At 44.0% G+C, this 17,757-nt stretch overlaps 1 protein-coding gene across 1 annotated transcript in view; it reads right to left on the reverse strand.

The window, feature by feature from the left end:
• The window catches only part of SHROOM3 (shroom family member 3), a 213,520-nt gene that overhangs the window by 15,603 nt on the left and 180,160 nt on the right, over nt 1-17,757 (reverse strand). The window contains exons 6-9 of the mRNA XM_043556387.1: nt 13,813-13,886; nt 7,536-8,432; nt 5,906-6,400; nt 2,406-2,556 (exon numbers count right to left, since the gene is read on the reverse strand). Coding sequence (XP_043412322.1) covers nt 2,406-2,556; nt 5,906-6,400; nt 7,536-8,432; nt 13,813-13,886 — 1,617 coding nt within the window. The remainder of the gene's footprint in view (nt 1-2,405; nt 2,557-5,905; nt 6,401-7,535; nt 8,433-13,812; nt 13,887-17,757) is intronic.

Raw genomic sequence — 17,757 nt, forward strand, 5'->3', positions numbered from 1 at the left:
AGCTGGGGAGGGGCAAAAGAGAAGGAGAGACAGAATATCAAGAAGGCTGCACACCATCAGCAGAGAGCCGGATGTGGGGCTCAAACTCACAAACCACGAGATCATGACCAGAGCCAAGATCAAGAGTCAGACGCTTAACTGACTGCACCACCCAGGCGCCCCTTTATATTTTGTTTTTAAATTTTTTTAATGTTTATTTTTGAGAGAGAGAGAGAGCGAGCACATGACTGGGGAGGGCAAGAGACAGAGGGAGACACAGAATCTGAAGCAGGCTCCAGGCTCTGGGCTGTCAGCACAGAGCCTGACACAGGGCTCGAACTCATGGACCGCGAGACCATGACCTGAGCCGAAGTTGGATGAGTAACTGACTTAGCTACCCAGGCGCTCCATATTTTCTGATTTTAAGTCAGGAATATAAACACAAATGATGCTAATGAAAATTCTATTACGCACGAATAAGCTTGCAGTTCATTAAAAACATCTCATCGATTCTCTAGTGCCATGCAGTAAGATCTGAACTCTTCAGGATTTCAAACAAAGCCCTATGTGACCTCCATGACCTTCTGGCCCCTGTGGAGCCTCCCAGCCTTATCTTCTGGGATCCATTGCCTTCCTGTGTGATCCTCTAAATTTGATCATTTCTAACTGAGGCATGAGCCTTTTTGTTTGGCATTCCAAAGTATCAAACTGCTGGCGATACCTTTCTTCAGTACAGATACTCCTGTGTTTTTCCACATCTCTGGGTCTTTACCCAGGCCGGTCCCTTTGTCTTGAATGCCTGATGTTCTTCTCTTGCCCTGACTCCTTCTGACTCATTCTGATTACTTCGGTGTAAAATGTGGCAGTATAGGTATCAGAGCAGTTTTGTGGAAATAAAGAGAATATAGCAGTATGAAAAACACAGCCCACATTTAACAAGGTAAGAAGTGCTCAGCACATTGTACCTAATGTTATTTCCTGTGAGGATTAATCCTCTGTGCCTTTATACTCTCAATCTAAAAATACTTTTGCCATATAATCATCAGAGTGAGAGGCTGATAATAAACTGATGGGAAAGCATTTTTTTTTAAAAAGCAATGAGTAATTTGTCACACTGCTACTATAAAATAAGGTATCTCTACATGCAAAAAAATGAAACAAAAAAGTGTAAAATATTCAGTGAAAGGCGCCATGGCAACTTGGTACCTGTAATGGTGTTTATATAGCTCCCTCTTTGGGATAAGCAGAGACTACAGCACGTGTTTTTTTTCCCTCATCGGAGGACCCATTAAATGGGGGCATTCGACGGCATTTGAAGTAGGGATATGCCAGAAGTAGGGGTGCCATGAAGCAGGTGTTTAAATGGGAAAACCTCGGGCTGGGAGAGCTCAGTACTACAGTGCCAGCCGTGCGCTTGTGCGTCCACGGAGCCAGGAGCAGTGGGAGGGAGAAGAACACCCCTGACAGAGGTGCTTCTAAAATCCCCAAATCCTCCTGCCCCGTTACTCCCTGCTCGAGGGTCTGTGTCCTGTGGTCTCGTTCCACACACAAACAAGAGAGCCTGGGACACATGGAGTAAATGAAATAGAATCACCTAAGAAGGCTTCTCCTGGGATTGGTACCACTGAGAACCACTTACATTCCAGGCTCAGCAAGAGACAAGCGTTTGAACAGAGAGTCCTTTTTTAGTGTACGGGCCTGGCTTGTATGAAGAGCTGAAAACTCAGTGGCAGGTGGCCCTTCCGGGGCTGTAGGGAAGGCGGAATGGCAAGAACTTTCTCCCCGGCAGGCACAGCTGGGCTTAGATCTTCAGGGTATGTGGGAAGACGGCAGCGGCATCATGGTGTCATTTTTAAAATGTCTTACATGTAAAATTTCTGTAGGAGTATCAAATGCTAACTAAATTTCAGTGCTGTGCTTCCAAGCTATTCACTGGGGCGCTGCAGACAGAGTTGGGGGAACGTAAAGATTAACATTACCACCTCTCAGAAGTGTCTTTTGACAATCGGTCTTTTTCCTTAAAGTTTCTATATTTTCTGGTTTCCCTTTTGGCCACGAAACATGAAAGGAAAATTACAGACTGCGGGCATTGGCTGGTCAGCTCGGAGAAGAGAGCTGGGGTCTCTGTGTTGGACTAAGTGAAGGTAGGGCACCTGGGTTTTAGTCTCAGCTATGAGACTTTTAGTAAGTAACTTATTCCCTGTAATGACTTTCACTTTTGTCATCTGTAAAGATGAAAATGACAGGAAAGCTATGAGGAAGTCACTCAAAGTGCCATGTGAGTCAGGAGTCCAAGGACCATATGGGCAAGGTTGGTGATGTGACAGACCTTTCTTCCTCTCCTGCCCTAAGGAGCCAGTATCCTTGCTCGGACCTTGACTCTCTTTTTGGAGAGAACAGAACACAGGCCTCAATTCTTCCTTTACCTTCTTTTCATTGACATCCACCTGCTCCTCTTCCTCATTCACCTCCTCTGGCATATCCTTGATCTTGTTCAGAAGCTCAGCCTTGGGAGCAGACACACTGTAGTAGGCAGGACAGTTCACCAGCATGCCCACTGCCTCCTTGTCTTCACTCCTGAGGCATAAAGAACAAAAAAGTACACAGCACATTCCAGAAGCTTCATTTTACCACATGTCTGTGCATTCAGAAAGGTGTAAAAAATGCTATTCATTCCCTTCCCAGAAATTAGGATGAACAAATACTTACCAAAGAGTGATTACTATGTATAGGGCTCTTGGAAGCCAGGCAGACCTGGGCTGGAAAACACCAAAGGGAGTGCTGGGAAGGAGACTGGACATCAGGCCTGTGGATTTGCTAGATGACTCTGGATAAGTCATTTGACCTCCCTACATGTTTCTCCTTTTGTGATAAATAGGAGTTCCTGAGATACAGGAGTGCTGATGCATGGGGGCACTTGTACCCCAATGTTGATAGCAGCACTTTCAACAATAGCCAAATTATGGAAAGAGCCTAAATGTCCATCAACTGATGAATGGATAAAGAAGATGTGGTTTATATATACAATGGAATCCTACTTGGCAATGAGAAAGAATGAAATCTGGCCATTTGTGACAACATGGATGGAACCGGAGGGTATTATGCTAAGTGAAATAAGTCAGTCAGAGAAAGACAGATACCGTATGTTTTCACTCATATGTGGATCCTGAGAAACTCAACAGAAGACCAGGGGGGAGGGGAAGGGGGGAAAAAAGTTACAGAGAGGGAGGGAGCCAAACCATAAGAGACTCTTAAATACTGAGAACAAACTGAGGGTTGATGGGGGGTGGGGAGGGGAAGTGGGTGATGGGCATTGAGGAGGGCACCTCCTGGGATGAGCACTGGGTGTTGTATGGAAGCCAATTTGACAATAAATTATATATAAAAGTATGAGTCCCTGAGTGTGAGGGTATTTTGAAGGTGCTGCACCATCTCCAGTTGTGGGTTATTTCCTACTCTTCCAGGGTTACCCGTCATCTTTCTGATGCCTACTATGATTGTTGCATGGACACTTGGCCATGTTTCCTTCTCATATAAGCATGACAGCCCAGATAAGCCTAAGAAATCTACAGCTTTCTGGTCAATGGCCAAGAGATGTGAAGTCTACTCCTTAGGTACACAGCAGGGGTTTCGAGGCCGGGGAACAAACTAGGAATTGAGAAACCTGATGTCTAGTGTTCTCTGCTTGACTATCACCAAGCTGTCTTTCATAGTAGAGGTCAGAGCCTACTATTGAATAAATGACTCTATGGAAGTAGGTGAGGTTCTCTTGGAGAGGTATTTCAATCTTGTGACTTTATTTTTAACATCTAGGCCATCATTTTACTTTGGAATAAAGAGCCACAGAAGAAGTCATTTTTACTCATTTCCTGTTTGATAGGACTATTCTTCTAAGCAATATAGTTACATTTAATTCAGTTAATTGAAAAAATAGGAAAAAAGTCTTCTGATATGCTCCCCCCCCCCCCCCCCCGCCCCATATATTCATAGCATTATAAGTGCTTCTCAGGCTTTTGACTGACTAAACCTCACAATGGCTAGTCTCATGCACAATAGGACATTGCTTGTTTTCACCAGAAGATGGCGCATGCCAGCCTTTTGAAATTCCTCCAGGTCTCCGTGCTGCAAAAGCTACATGACTATTTCATTTCTAAATGGAGAGAACGAATGTTCTCAGTGATAATGCTAGGAAATACTTTGCTAAGGATGTATTTGTAAGTTGCCTTGGCCTTTTTACAGCAAGTGGTCAGAGAACGGAATGAATGGAAGCCCCCAACTGATCTATGACACCTACCCATGGGGAACTGACACACCCAGAGAAACCCATCTTTGGGTCCTTCGTGGAACCCAGTGGATTATTGATTGTCTTGCGCATTGTGGGTACTCAGTAAATGTGTGCTAACCACCTGACCCTGGATAAGTCACTTCACCTCAGTAAGTCTCTGTCTGCCAAATCTGAAGAAGGGGACGGACAAGGTGACAGTTCAGGCCTTGTATTAGGAGAGTCTCCAACAACCTATCAAAGAGCTTGTAAGGACTCCATCGCTCTTTCCTCTCTCCCCCTCCCCCAAATCAAAACATAGTATTCCTGTTGGTAATTTAGTTAGGATCAGTTGGAAATTTCTAAAGGCAAGCCCAAATTTAGACAAAAAGCTCTGTTTTTATTTAGTCTAGAAGCCACTAACTGTGGAGTACCAATCCATCAATCCACATAGTTTTCAATGAAAATTAAAAAGAAAACAAAAACCACCCTGAACCTTTCCCATAGTAGTCCTTTAAGGAAATCAAACATACAAGAAAATATGCGATCACCCAGGAGAAATCAAAAGAATGAAAAATACAGATTGCTCAGGGTCCTTTCACCCCTGTGGCTGGGGGCTGGGACGCACTGCACGACTGTAAACACGTGCCATCAGGGAGCTTCAGGAGCAGAGGCTCGCTGGCTGAACAACACCGTGAGACTGCATCCACGTTCAGATCTCTCTTGATTTTTAGGGTTACACAACATCCACCTAACTCTTGAAAAGGGCGAATGTCAGTGTAGTAAATCCATTTGTCTGGGCTTGCTTCTTTTTTTTTTTTTGAGAGAGATAGGGTGCAAGTGAGCAAGGGGTAGAGAGGGGGAGGTGGGGAGAGAAAGGGGTAGAGAGGGGGAGGTGGGGAGAGAAGGAAGCGGGGCTCACCCAAAATGGGGCTTGAGCTCACCTAATGGGGGGCTCAAACTCACAAACTGTGAGATCACAGCCTGAGCCAAAGTCAGATGCTTAACCAACTGAACCACCCAGGCGCCCTGGGCTCTCTTCCTTCTTAGAAGTCTGTGCTCACTTCCACCTTGAGGAGGCCTCTGCTCTGCTCACCACTTCTCCCTGCCACTCAGCACTGACCCCTGTGGTGCTGTCTGCAAAGGTGACTCTGTTGCTTATTGAGTTAGGGGCACTGTGAAATCATTATGAGAGCAGGCACAGTCACCGGGCCAAGTTCAAATCCAGACGCCATCACTCACATGTTCTGGGGCTTTGGTTGGGCACAGTCTTAATTTCTCTGTGTTTCAGTGACCTCACTTGTAAAAGGGAGGTAAGATTGGTCGCAACCTCAGGAGGTTCTTGTGAAGATTCAGTGAGATAATGTTTATATAAAAAATTACTACAAGGGCTAACACAAAGACATCAACAATATTAATGGTTTTAATGGCAATTGTCACCACTATCACTATTTTTGCTGTTGGGCAAGTGCCTAGTAACTCAAGGTCAGTCTGCCCCACTTTCTACTCCTCAGACCCATTCTGCTAAGGCTGAGATGGCGTGTCATTCTTGGGTCAGAATCTTTGGAAGCAGGAAAATGTCACACAAGTTGTCCTAGACCTATTACCACCCCCATGGAAGGAGGTTAAATATAAGTCTCTTTGAGGGCATTACCAGGGACTTACCTCTTGCTTTCATATCCTGCACAGTTGACAGTTCTTTGCATGGCCTTTCTCTTTATGCTGTTCTCCTTCAACAAGTTTACATCTCGGGGAAACAAACCTTCCATCAGGTCCATAGTTGTCTTCATTCTGGAGTCTGGATCCAAAATGTCTGCCAGAGATTTGTCTTGGTGGACAATTTCCTTTGCCAGAACCTCTGTTCTGATGTCTTCTGAGGTCTTCTGAGGACCAGAACTAACATTCTTTTCTAAACTCTGAGTCCCACTGACTGGGTTGTGGATGGGAGATGGCTGCCCAGGGCCTGGCTCCTTGCCAAGAGCCCCAGCAAGTTGGGGCAGAGCGCCCATGGTGGAGGGTGGGTTGTTCTCGTTGGCTTCTGAACAACCCTTGATAGAAGTTTGCGATCTGGAAGCTGGTATCTGACTGCCAACCAAATGGACTGTACCAGGCATGGGCCTTTCCTTGGCAACCGTCACCTTGGCAAATTTGCTGGAGCTGCTAGGGATATTAAAAAAGAGAGGGTAAGAGAGGAGTCAACAGAAGGGTAGGAAGACTGAAGGAGAAGTTTTCCACATCAGGGCTGTGGCTTCCCACATGAGGAATGGTGGGGTGGGGGCAAGGTAGTCATGCCCTGAGGTTATCATTCCCCACAAATTGCAAGGTCCTGAGGGCTTTCTCCTCACCCCAGCAGTTGGTCACATGGGAGTGTGTAACTTTTTAAGGGATCTAGTAGGAATTCAGTTTTGGTGAATGTTGCTGTGAGATTCTAGAGCTTTCTGAAAGGTCCAGGTGAACAGAAGGAGTTAATTGCAAAGGCAACATGTTCTCTTGGTGTTTAGAGACTGCTTGTCCTGGGAAGTATTTGTTGGGAAATGCTTCTTCTCTATTCTTCTGGCTTCCGAGAGGTTTTCCCTCAACATTACTGACCTTTAGCTCTGTTCTTTATCCTTTCCAATGGACACGGAGTGACTGTGGAAAGAAAGCTGACCATATCCTGTCCATAATCCAGCTTCTTCTCTTTCTTTTGAGAGTGAGGCTACCTTTAGGCTAATCTACACCTCTCTCTCTCTCTCCCTCCATACACACACACACACACACACACACAGTGTGTATCTAGCATGGCCTGAGACTAGGCAGGTAAACCTGTTTGGGGTTTACCATCAGGAGGCTCGCTTACACTCAAGAGAGGAGCCATATTTTCCAGTATCAACTCTATCAGTAACAAGAGCGATACTTTTGTCTTCTATATGTCTTCCTCCTTTGTCTTATTTCTTAATTGATTCAGAACTCAAGCAGGAATGAGGGATGCTATTTATTTAAGACCCTTTGAACTTATCGTGTCCACAGAAGCGAACTATGCCTTTTGGGCTTTTTTGTCCATTTTCACTACTCTTGTTCCTCTGTTCCCGATGCTAGTATGGGGTACTAGGGTCACAGCCTGCCAAGGTAAACAAATGAAACCATTCTGCCCGTCGCGTGACTTAAGCTTCTGTAGAAAATCTCCACAACAGGGCTCTCCTGTGGCCAATGAAAGGAGGATCCGGAGAGCCTGCAGGGTAAAACTCTTACTGGAGAGGGGCACCCTTTTGTTCCTCAGCTGGGGGCTTGCCCTATCCAGAGTCTGCCCACTTACCTGGTACAGGGCTCCTTGTGATCCTCACTGTCCAGCTCTGCCTCATACAGAGCGTGGGGAGGAGGTGGAGGAAAGTCATCCAAGCTATTCACTGGGGTGTCCTGGCTCAGCGGAGGCGGTGGGGGTGGGGGAAGTTCAAATGTGGGGCTGGAAGCGGCGTTGGGGTACAAGTCCTTCACAAACACCTCATCATCATCATCTTCCCGAGGTGGTGGGGAGGCCAGCAGGACCGACTCAGATATTCGGAGGGAGATCCTCCCTGGAGTGCTTGGGGCCCCAAGAGGCGAGTCTAGAGTGCTGCCTGAGCTTGGAGGAGTCTGCTGTGTTTTGTAGTGCTTCAGGTCTCCAAAATCAGGTGACGAGGATTCTTCAGGGAGGCTGTCCTCTCTGACCGTGTGGGCCCACTTCACCCGAGGTGGGGCAGGCCGCTGAGGCAATGAGACCCGCTTCCTTGTTGCCTCTTCTAGCCCATGCTCTGGGCTGTTGGGCTCGTGGCCTCTTGGACTGGCAGGCTGGACCAGGCTGTGACCATTGCTTCTGTGGGTCACTGCTGCGGTGTATGGAGGAAGAGGCTGTTGCCCTGTCTGACAGTCCCTTCCGGTCAGCTGATCAGTCGCAGCCTGGGAGCTGGAGGGAACGGGGGAAGGCAGAGCTGAGCTGAGCGGGGTCAGGGATGCAGCCCTAGTGTCTGTAAGATGCCCTTGCATTCCTGTGGGCAACAGCCTGGGGCAAGGCGTTGTTCTGCTGGCCTGCCTCTGATGGTCCAGGGGTCCAGGACATTCGCTGGGTACAGAGGAATCACCAACTGCTTTGCAGCCTGAACCACCCCAACGAAGGCTAGGATGGTGTTTGAGCAACAGCATGTCTTCGTGGCCTCTTTCTGAACAACTGATGGACCTGGAGCAGGATATACAAACACAAGGGTTATAGCTCAGAAGAAAGGGGCAAACTCTGAACCCTAAGTTCATTACACAGACGGGAAAAGCATTTAGGAAGCAGGGCCTCAGAGGGCCTCAGAGGAGCCACACACTGTCCCTCAGGCTGCTCACACAAAGAACCAAGTTTAAAAAGGACGCCTGGTGCACAGTTGGTTAGGTGTCCAACTTCTGCTCAGGTCATGATCTTGCGGCTCATGGGTTCAAGCCCCGCATGAGGGTCTGTGCTGACAGCTTAGAGCCTGGAGCCTGCAGTGTGCCTCAGATTCTGTGTCTCCCTCCCTTTTTCCCTCTTAGAAATAAATAGTAAACACTAAAAAACAAAAAAAGATTCCAGGGGCTCCTGGGTGGCTCAGTTGGTTAGGTGACGGACTTCAGCTCAGGTCATGATCTCACAGTTCATGCTGACAGCTCAGAGCCTGGAGCCTGCTTCGGATTCTGTGTCTCCCCCTCTCTCTACCCCTCCCCTGCTCACGCTCTGTGTCTCTCTCTCAATAATAAACGTTAAAAAAAATTAAAAAAAAAAAAGATTCCAGACATATGGTCCTACAGGAAATGTCAGATGGTAGACATGGGGGTCACAAGGCATTTCCTTTTATTAGCTCTCTCTCACTGACCTCCCCACCCCCTCTACACAGCCCACATAAGGCAGCTTTTTGGGGCAGGCTTTGGGGTATAAAAGGAAACAGGTATTATTTCTTCTGCCCCTTTCAGGACTACTTCGGGAAAGTAGTCCCAGTGTGATCCCCATGGGAGAGGTCTGTTTGGAAAGCACCTGTGTGGGCTGTGAACTTGACGGTTTTATTTACAGTTTTCCCTCAGTTTCCTCCTGTTTTCACTTTTTACAATGGAAGGTAAGGAGGCGGAGGGGAGTCCCCAAGGAGCTAATAAGCAATCATCTCTGAAGAAAGAGAGCAATAGCAATGGGCAAATGGGGTACGTGGTGAGCTAAACACCTGTCCTCTATCTAGGCTCTGAGGAAAAACCCAACAACTTCCAATACTTTTGTCATTATGCTCTAAAGGAAGAAAGGAAAACAAAACCGAAATCTGTAGCACTGCCTGCTGCCACCCAAGAGTTAATGTGGGGATAAAACAAAGCGCCGGCAAACCACCCTAATTTGAAAATTCCACATTTGGCGCTCCTTGACTCGTATGCAAGTGAATCTGGAGAGCAGATGGAACTTCTCATTTTGCAGATCTGAGTCCCGAGGGAAGCTGCGGCTCAGTCCCCAGGAGAACCCCAGCCCAGGCCTGCCACAAAACCATCCAAGTGCCAGGCAAGGATAATGCAGCATATGGAAGGAGAAGACTGCAAAGAACCAAATTAGCTCTTCTCGGGATGTTATTTTTTCTGTATTATAAATGCAGATGGCTAAGGGGCCCATCTCTCTCTCGGATGCAGCCCCTCCCTTCCCCTCAGATATCCTTTTCATTCAGAGGCAGTATCTTTACCAGGAAAGTCTCAATATCTAAGATTGGCTACTTTGTACTTCTTGGTGGGTTCCCAAATGGGGGTACTGAAAACCCGGAGGCAGGAAATTCGCTGGGGGGCTTTTCTCTCATGTCTTACTCATGTTGGTATCCTCAGTACCTGGTACAAAGTCCTGTCTTGGGGGGCACCTGGGTGGCTCAGTCACTTAAGCTTCTGACTCTTCAGCTCAGGTCATGATCTCGCAGTTCGTGAGTTCAAGCCTTGCATCGGGCTCTGTGCTGACATTGTGGAGCCTGCTTCAGATTCTCTGTCTCCCCTCTCTCTGCTTCCCCTACTCATGCTCATGTGCTCTCTCTCTCTCTCAAAATAAATAAATGAACTTAAGAAAAAAAGGACTCTCTCAGTAAATGTCTGTTGAACAACTCTGCCCAACTGCAGTTTAGACTGTAGGATATAAACTCTTTTCAAACTCCATACCCTCTAGTAGGACACAGAATAACTGGAATCAGTTTTAATGACTAACCTGGGTACCTTCATTTTATTATATTTGTATCTTGAGACTTTTTTTTAAAAGGGGAAGCATCACTAAAAAAACCCCCCACAAAATATAATATTTATCCTTTATTTAAAGCCCAAATAAACTTTGAGATATATATTTTAATGTTTATTTATTTTTGAGAGAGCGGGGGAGGGGCAGAGAAAAATGGAGACAGAAGATCTGCACTGACAGTGCAGAGCCTGATGTGGGGCTTGAACTCACAAACCGAGAGATCACAACCTGAGCAGAGGTTGGACACCTAACTGACTGAGACACCCAGGCACCTCTAATCTTTCATATATTTTTAGTTTATGTTGAATCTTCTTAGTTTATAGGAGCCATACTTCAATTGTATATTTTTGAAGGTAATATTGGAGTTAAATGCTTAGTCTAGTTGAGAATGCTTCTCCTAGGGGATTGTTTTGTATTTTTTCAAGAACAAAAGATAGGGTGAAAGAGATGTTTGAGTCTCTTTTATACTAGAGTGTGAGAGGCAAACATCTGTTCACAGGTATCCAGGAATCCTAACATTCAAGAATGGAGTTTGAAAGCAATTAGTCTTCTTTTTTTCCTTCATAGCTTTTTTTAAAATGTGATAAACACAGAAAATTTACTATTCTATTTTTTAAAGTTTATTTATTTTGAGAGAGCACACACGTGCGAGAGAGCCAACAAGGAAGGGACAGAGGGAGAGGGAGAGAGAGAGAGAGGATCCCAAGCAGGTTCCACATTGTCAGCACAGAGCCCGATGAAGAGCTTGAACTCATGAACCGTGAAATCATGACCTGAGCTGAGATCAAGAGTAGGCCACTAATTAACCTACTGAGCCACCCAGGTACCCCTATGACTCTATTTTTAAATGTTCAGTCCGGTAGTGTTAAGTATATCCATATTGCTGTGCAACAGATTTCCAGAACTTTCTCTTCCTGTAAATCCGAAACTCGATACCTAAGCAACAACTCTTTTCCCTTCCCCAGCCCTGAAACCTCTACTTTCTGTTTCTATGCATTTCACTAGTTTATAGATGCCTTATGTAAATGGAATCTGAGTATTTGTCCTTTTGTGTCCAGCCTGTTTCACTTAGCATAATGTCCTCAAGGTTCATCCATGTTGTAGCATGTGTCAGACTCCCTTTTTAAGACTAAATAATATCCCAGTATATGTATATACCACATTTGTATCTATTGATGGGCATTTGGGCTGCTTCACCTCTTTGCTATTGTGAGTAGTGATGCTATGAACACGGGTATGAAAATATCTCTTTGAGATGCTGCTTTCAACTCTTAAGGATGTATGCTCAGATATGGTAGATTTTTAATTTTTTTGAGGAACTGACATACTGTTTCCCAAAGCAATGGAGACTATTTTGCAATCTCACCAACAATTATTTTTGGTGGAGGGAAAGACATTTATTACTGAGCTATAAATTAGAGGTGGCAGGAGCCTAGTAGTCATGTTTGCACAAGGGGACCAACGTCTCCACATCCCTTTCGATATATCTGATAGTAGCCACCCAAATGGGTATGAGGTGGTATATTATGGTTTTGATTTGTGTTTCTCTCATCATTAGTGATGTGAAGCACCTTTTCATCTGCTTGTTGGGCATTTTTTATCATCTTTGGAGAAATGTCTCGTCAAGTTCTGTTTAAAAAAATTTTTTTTAGTGTTTATTTTTGAGAGACAGAGCATGAGTGGAGGAGGAGCAGAGAAGGAGACACAGAATCCAAAGCAGGCTCCAGGCTCTGAGCTGTCAGCACAGAACCCAACACGGGGCTCAAACTCATGAACTGTGGGATCATGATTTGAGCTGAAGTGGGACACTTAACCAACTGAGCCACCCAGGCACACATTTGTTTTTTAAGTAGGCTTGGGGTACCTGGGTGGCTCAGTTAGTTAAGTGTCTGACTCTTTGTTTTGGCTCAAATCATGATCTTATGGTTTGTGGGATCGAGCCCCGCCTCAGGCTTGGGATTCTCTCTCCCTCCCTCTGCCCCTCCCCTGCTCGGTCTCTCTCTCGCTCTCTCTCTCTCTCTCTCTCAAAATAAATAAACTTAAAAAAAAAAATTGGCTTTACGCCCAGTGTAGAGCCCACCTTGGGGCTTGAACTCACGACCTTGAGATCAAGACCTCAGCTGAGATCAAGAGTCAGGTGCTTAACCAACTGAGCCACCCAGGCGCCTCTCAAATTTTTTTTGTAACTGAGGTGTTTGATTTTTTTTTTTTTTGGTTGAGTTACTTTCGCCTTTGACTTCAGACAGTTCTCTTTTGGCAGTATGTTAGGTCACTGTTACTTTTCCCTTGTTTCTAGCTTGTAAGCAATGCACCCAAACTAACCAAAGTTCTCAGCCTCACCTTGAATATTTTCTTCACTTTAGGCACAGCTATGGGAGCAAGAGCACATAACCGTGGACGTCTGGTCTTGGCCATAAAGAAGGTAACTTAATACCCACCTCCTGATACCACATAGGCTGCTTTTAGGTGGCAGTATTAGGCTGAGCTACTGAGAAGGTAAATACAGTATAGAAAAAAAGAGAAACAAGGATTGAGTTAAATGTAAGAAAAAGAAACTGGCTTCGAAAAACATGGAAGGTAAGAGGTAAGATGTAAATGCATACTACAAATTATAGTAGATAGCCCTATGATGTTGCCTTAAAACCACATACAGGCACGTGCGTCAGGAGAAATTCCTTGGAAATTTCTACTTAAGCTCCATGTGAATAGCTCAAAAATTCAAAGTCTAAGAAAGTATCCATTATATGTTTCTACTTAGGAGAAATGATTTTGATGACAATTTTTAACTTTCCTACTATTTTTTTTTTTTTATCCCTAAATGCCTAAAAATTATGATTTGGGAGCTTTACTTTTTATTTTGTGTGCTTCCTGTAAGTTTGTCTTGCTCTGTGAAGCTGTTCATGAAATGGCCACTCCTTCTAGTGTTCTAGTCACCAGACCTGACCCTTTGTGCACAAGACTGGAAGACAGCCACACAAAGAGGCCCCATGTGTGACAGCCATCATAGGATATGTATGGAGCATCTCCATGAACTATTCTGAGGCTACTCTTACTTGAAATCAACCACTGCTTCAACAGTACACATTCTAAATCTATTTTGAAGAAGTCTCATCCTTAAAGGAAGTCATCTGTAAATAAAAAACGTAGAAGGTCCCTATGGTACAGACAAATGGCAGAGGCAGCACACAGTCCTATGAAACATCTTAATGTCACGTTTCCCTTCCTTGGAGAGAAGAATAGAAACATTTTTTTAAATTTTTTTAAGTTTATTCATTTATGAGAGAGAGAGAGGGAGACACAGAATCTGAACTCCGGCGGCATTCCTAAGGCAGAGGGCATCATAAATACACGTACATACCTGGACCCAGGGCCAGCCAAATAACACGGATCCTTCACAGGGCCAAAGCTGTTGTTTTCCCCCAAAACCACATCCTTGAAACACAAGAAAGGCACAGCATTATTCCCAAAAAAACAGGCACTGAAATTTACCAAGAAGGTGGAGGTAGAAAGGAGAAGGAACCTTTATTGGATGCCTACTCCTTACGGTCAGGTACCAATGCAGGACTGTTACATACTACCCCTCCTCATCCTCAGTGCCCCAGGAAGTGTTGTGAACCCTGGTGCATTGAGGAAGACACAGATCCAAAGCACTTAACTGTCACAAGGTCACAAGTGGCAGAGCCAGGATTTGCACCTCAATCTGTCTCGCCGGGTGCCTCTCCTAACAAGGACATTTTCTAAGCAGAAGTCTGATAGCAGTTATCTCCAGGGTTCAAAATAACCACTGGACTTGAAACAGAACGATGAAAATTAATTCAAAGGGCCAAACTTTTGAACCAGCAATAGGGAAATATGGGAGATGACAAGAAAAGGATAGTTTATTGAATTTGGCAAAAATCTCAAATGTTCTGATGTATAATTAGAAAAACGGTAAGTATCTGGCTTGTAATCAGGTTGAAGTATATTCTCTCCAGGAAAAACATCTCACCCACATGTACTATCAGTAACTCTGGTAACTTTTCAGGGATTTTCTTTTGGTTCTATCCATCTATCTATCTATCTATCTATCTATCTATCTATCTATCTATCTATCTTAGAGGGTGCGAGAGGCAGAGAGAGAAAGAATCCCAGGAGGGGAAGAGGGAGAGAAGTGGGGGGTGGAGAGAAGTGGGGCTCAAGCTCACGAACCGTAAGATCGTGACCTCTGCCAAAGTCAGATGCTTCATGACTGAGCCACCCAGGCACCTGTGTTTTCGGTTTTAGTAAGGGTATATATTGGTTTCCCAAAAGGGTGGTAGGTGAGATTTGTTTGGTTTGTGTGAGTTTTCGATAGTATAAAATTTGGCCCATGTGAACAGTTCCCTGATGAAGACAATGATATTGCTATTGATAATATATTTAATTTTCAATTATAAATTGAAAATTTATTGAATATAATTATTTCAATTATTTATAACAGGCGACAGGCAGAAAACAGAGAAATTAAATCCATATATGATCTTCCACTTAGTTTTAGCAACTCATTTCATCATTTACTCTCTCCAATGGGCTAATTGCTTTCCAATCTTTTTTTTTGGCCCAGTCAGTGGTAGAGGTACTCAAAGGCAACAGGAAAGAGCCAAAGGCAGTAGTAGGTCTGAAGGGAAAACAAACACCTGAATATTAATAGCAGTGATCCCTTATTGCATTTACTGAGTGCCACTCTAAGTACCTTACAATGCTCAAATTATGTGTCTGGAATTGTATCAGGCCCCTGACGGTCCTTCTGTAAGTTAACCTATAATAAGAGGGAGCAGGAAGGTAACTGCAGCTCAGAGACGTTAAGTATTTTGCCCACAGTTAAAGTGGAGGACGGAGGATTCAAACCATCATCTCTTCAAAGCTCCAGATTTTTCCTTGGAATCTTCCAGGTGAGTAGAGGCTGTGCTGGATGCAATGAGATTCCGATGCTTTGAGAGAAAGGAGTTCCATATGTCTCTTATTTGCTCAAATATTGGTAGAGGGAATGGGAATTCCTGCTCTCCACAAAACCTTCTGGTCCTTCTGAGGTCTTTCCCTGTTCCACCCCCTCTTGACAAGAATGTACAGCTTTGCCAATAATTAAGTGGGAACGCTTCTATCTCCCCTTTAAGCTCCTTCCCCACTAACAATTAGGTATATTTTTCCATTTTTCTTATTTCCTTTGAATTTCAGTATAAGTTTAACTTCTGTAGTCATGAGTTGGCCCTCAGAATAAGGTGCTTAAGTTGATATTTATGTGGGTGTGCATAAGATAAAGGAAGAAAAAAAAGACTTCATAGGATAGCAAAACACCAAAATAAATAAATAAATAAATAAATAAATAAATAAATAAAAAAAAATAAAGGAAGTGAGACCCACTCACAGGCCATTGAGAGAACTCTCTAAACTTCCTGTTGCTGACAATACCATTTGGACAGAAGTCCAGCCTAGTACAAGCCCAAGGAGGCTCAATTTCTGTTGCATTTACTTGCTACGATTTGGACATACATTCACTGCCAAAGAAGACTTTATTTTCTATAACCTGTTAAGAAGTATAAAGTACTTAGGGCAATTTAGGAAAAAGCAATGGCTCTGGGAGAAATACAAGGTATTGAGTTATTCTAGTAGACACTTGGACAAGTGTCTATTTGTGTCTATTAGTTATCTGATTTTTGATGACGGACTTCAAAATACCCCAGTTCTTATTCTTCATTAGGAATAGCAAACTTAAAATTGCAAACCTAAAGTCTATGGAGTCCCGATCCTCACTCTTGCTTTGGGTTTTGAGTTACTTAGTATCTTCATAGCCAATAAAATATGAAGACAATAGTATTCATCTATTTTGGAATACCAGTTTCAAGTATCTGCTAAAATGAATCAAATCCACTTGAGAAATCTTAAAATTTTTTTTTAAATGTAAATAACAGTAATCAGTAGATGTTAAAATGAAATCAATTCATTGACTGAAGTTTTCAGATAGATATTTAATGCTAGCCTCCTCCTTTCCCCAAACTTTTTTATTCAGGGAGGGAGCATGGTATAGGGATTTGCAGAATCTGGTGTCCAACACATGGGGTCAAAACCTTGCTCCCACCACCTGGGGGAAATTTCCCATCCTTTCTGTGCTCATATCCCCCTTCTGTAATACAGAGATAACAACAGTATCTACTTTGCACAGATGTAAGGATTATTTTTATGCTTCTAAAACATGTAGTACGACAACTGGTACATACATAGGAAACATTTATTATTAGCTATTTGCAACGTTCCCTTTGGTGGAAAGGTGATTCTGTTTATGCACAAGCTTGAATGGGTGCTTACTGAAGGGGTGCCAAAATGAGTTACAAGCTGCATTCTACAGAATCAAGCCTACATCCGACATGGTAGGGTGCACTAAGCAGTTTCCTCAGTAGTTAAATGATGTTTGTCACACCATCACATGGTGAGCATCTTATTATATATCAGGAACCAGGGTCTTTGAGAAAACAGGCAGAAGGAGAGAAGCCTCTAACTCAGCATCTGGAAAAACAACTCCCAGCCAGGAATCTTATTTCTCCAAAGGCTTCTTTTTATAGCCTTTGCTGTATTTTAAATCTATGCGATGAATAGGTGTAAATTTCCATCTCCCAAGCAGAATTACTTGGATGTTCTCTAGCAGCTTTGCAGGGCACATCCACTTTAAAAAGGTTAAATTTTCTAAAGCTTCATAGAAAGTAGGAAATAGGTAAGAATTTGGTGTGCCCTTCAGCTCTGTCACTAATATCCACTGTTCTGTAATTATACTTTTCAAATGAACAGAAGGTAAAGGAGAAGTAACAAGAGGCTGCATGTTCTAGAGAGGCCCATAGCTGGCTAACGAGAGGTCCAGGGCTGCTGACTGAGCAGGTCTCAGTCTACAAGTGGTGGCGGCCTTCTGTAGTTATTTAGGCCCAAGAGTGATCAATTTTTATTAACAGAAGAATTGATTTTTTAAGATACTTTAATTTTTTTTTAGATGTTTATTTTAGAGAGAGATTGAGAGACAGAGTACAAGTGGGGGAGGGGCAGAGAGAGAGAGAAGGTGACAGAATCCGAAGCAGGCTCCAGGCTCTGAGCTGTCAGCACAGAGCCCGACGCGGGGCTCGAACTCACCAATTGTGAGATCATGACCTGAGCCGAAGTCAGATGCTTAACCAACTGAGCCAACCAGGCGCCCCTTGGAAGAGTTGATGTCTATGCTGGCCTTGTTTTAGAGGCAGAGACAATCCTCGATAATGGATTTTTGAAAAGGAATGGAATCCTTGTCAAAAGCTTGTAAAATCCT

Source organism: Prionailurus bengalensis, chromosome B1 (assembly GCF_016509475.1).
Source record: "Prionailurus bengalensis isolate Pbe53 chromosome B1, Fcat_Pben_1.1_paternal_pri, whole genome shotgun sequence".
In the NCBI taxonomy this organism is placed as follows: Eukaryota; Metazoa; Chordata; class Mammalia; order Carnivora; family Felidae; genus Prionailurus; species Prionailurus bengalensis.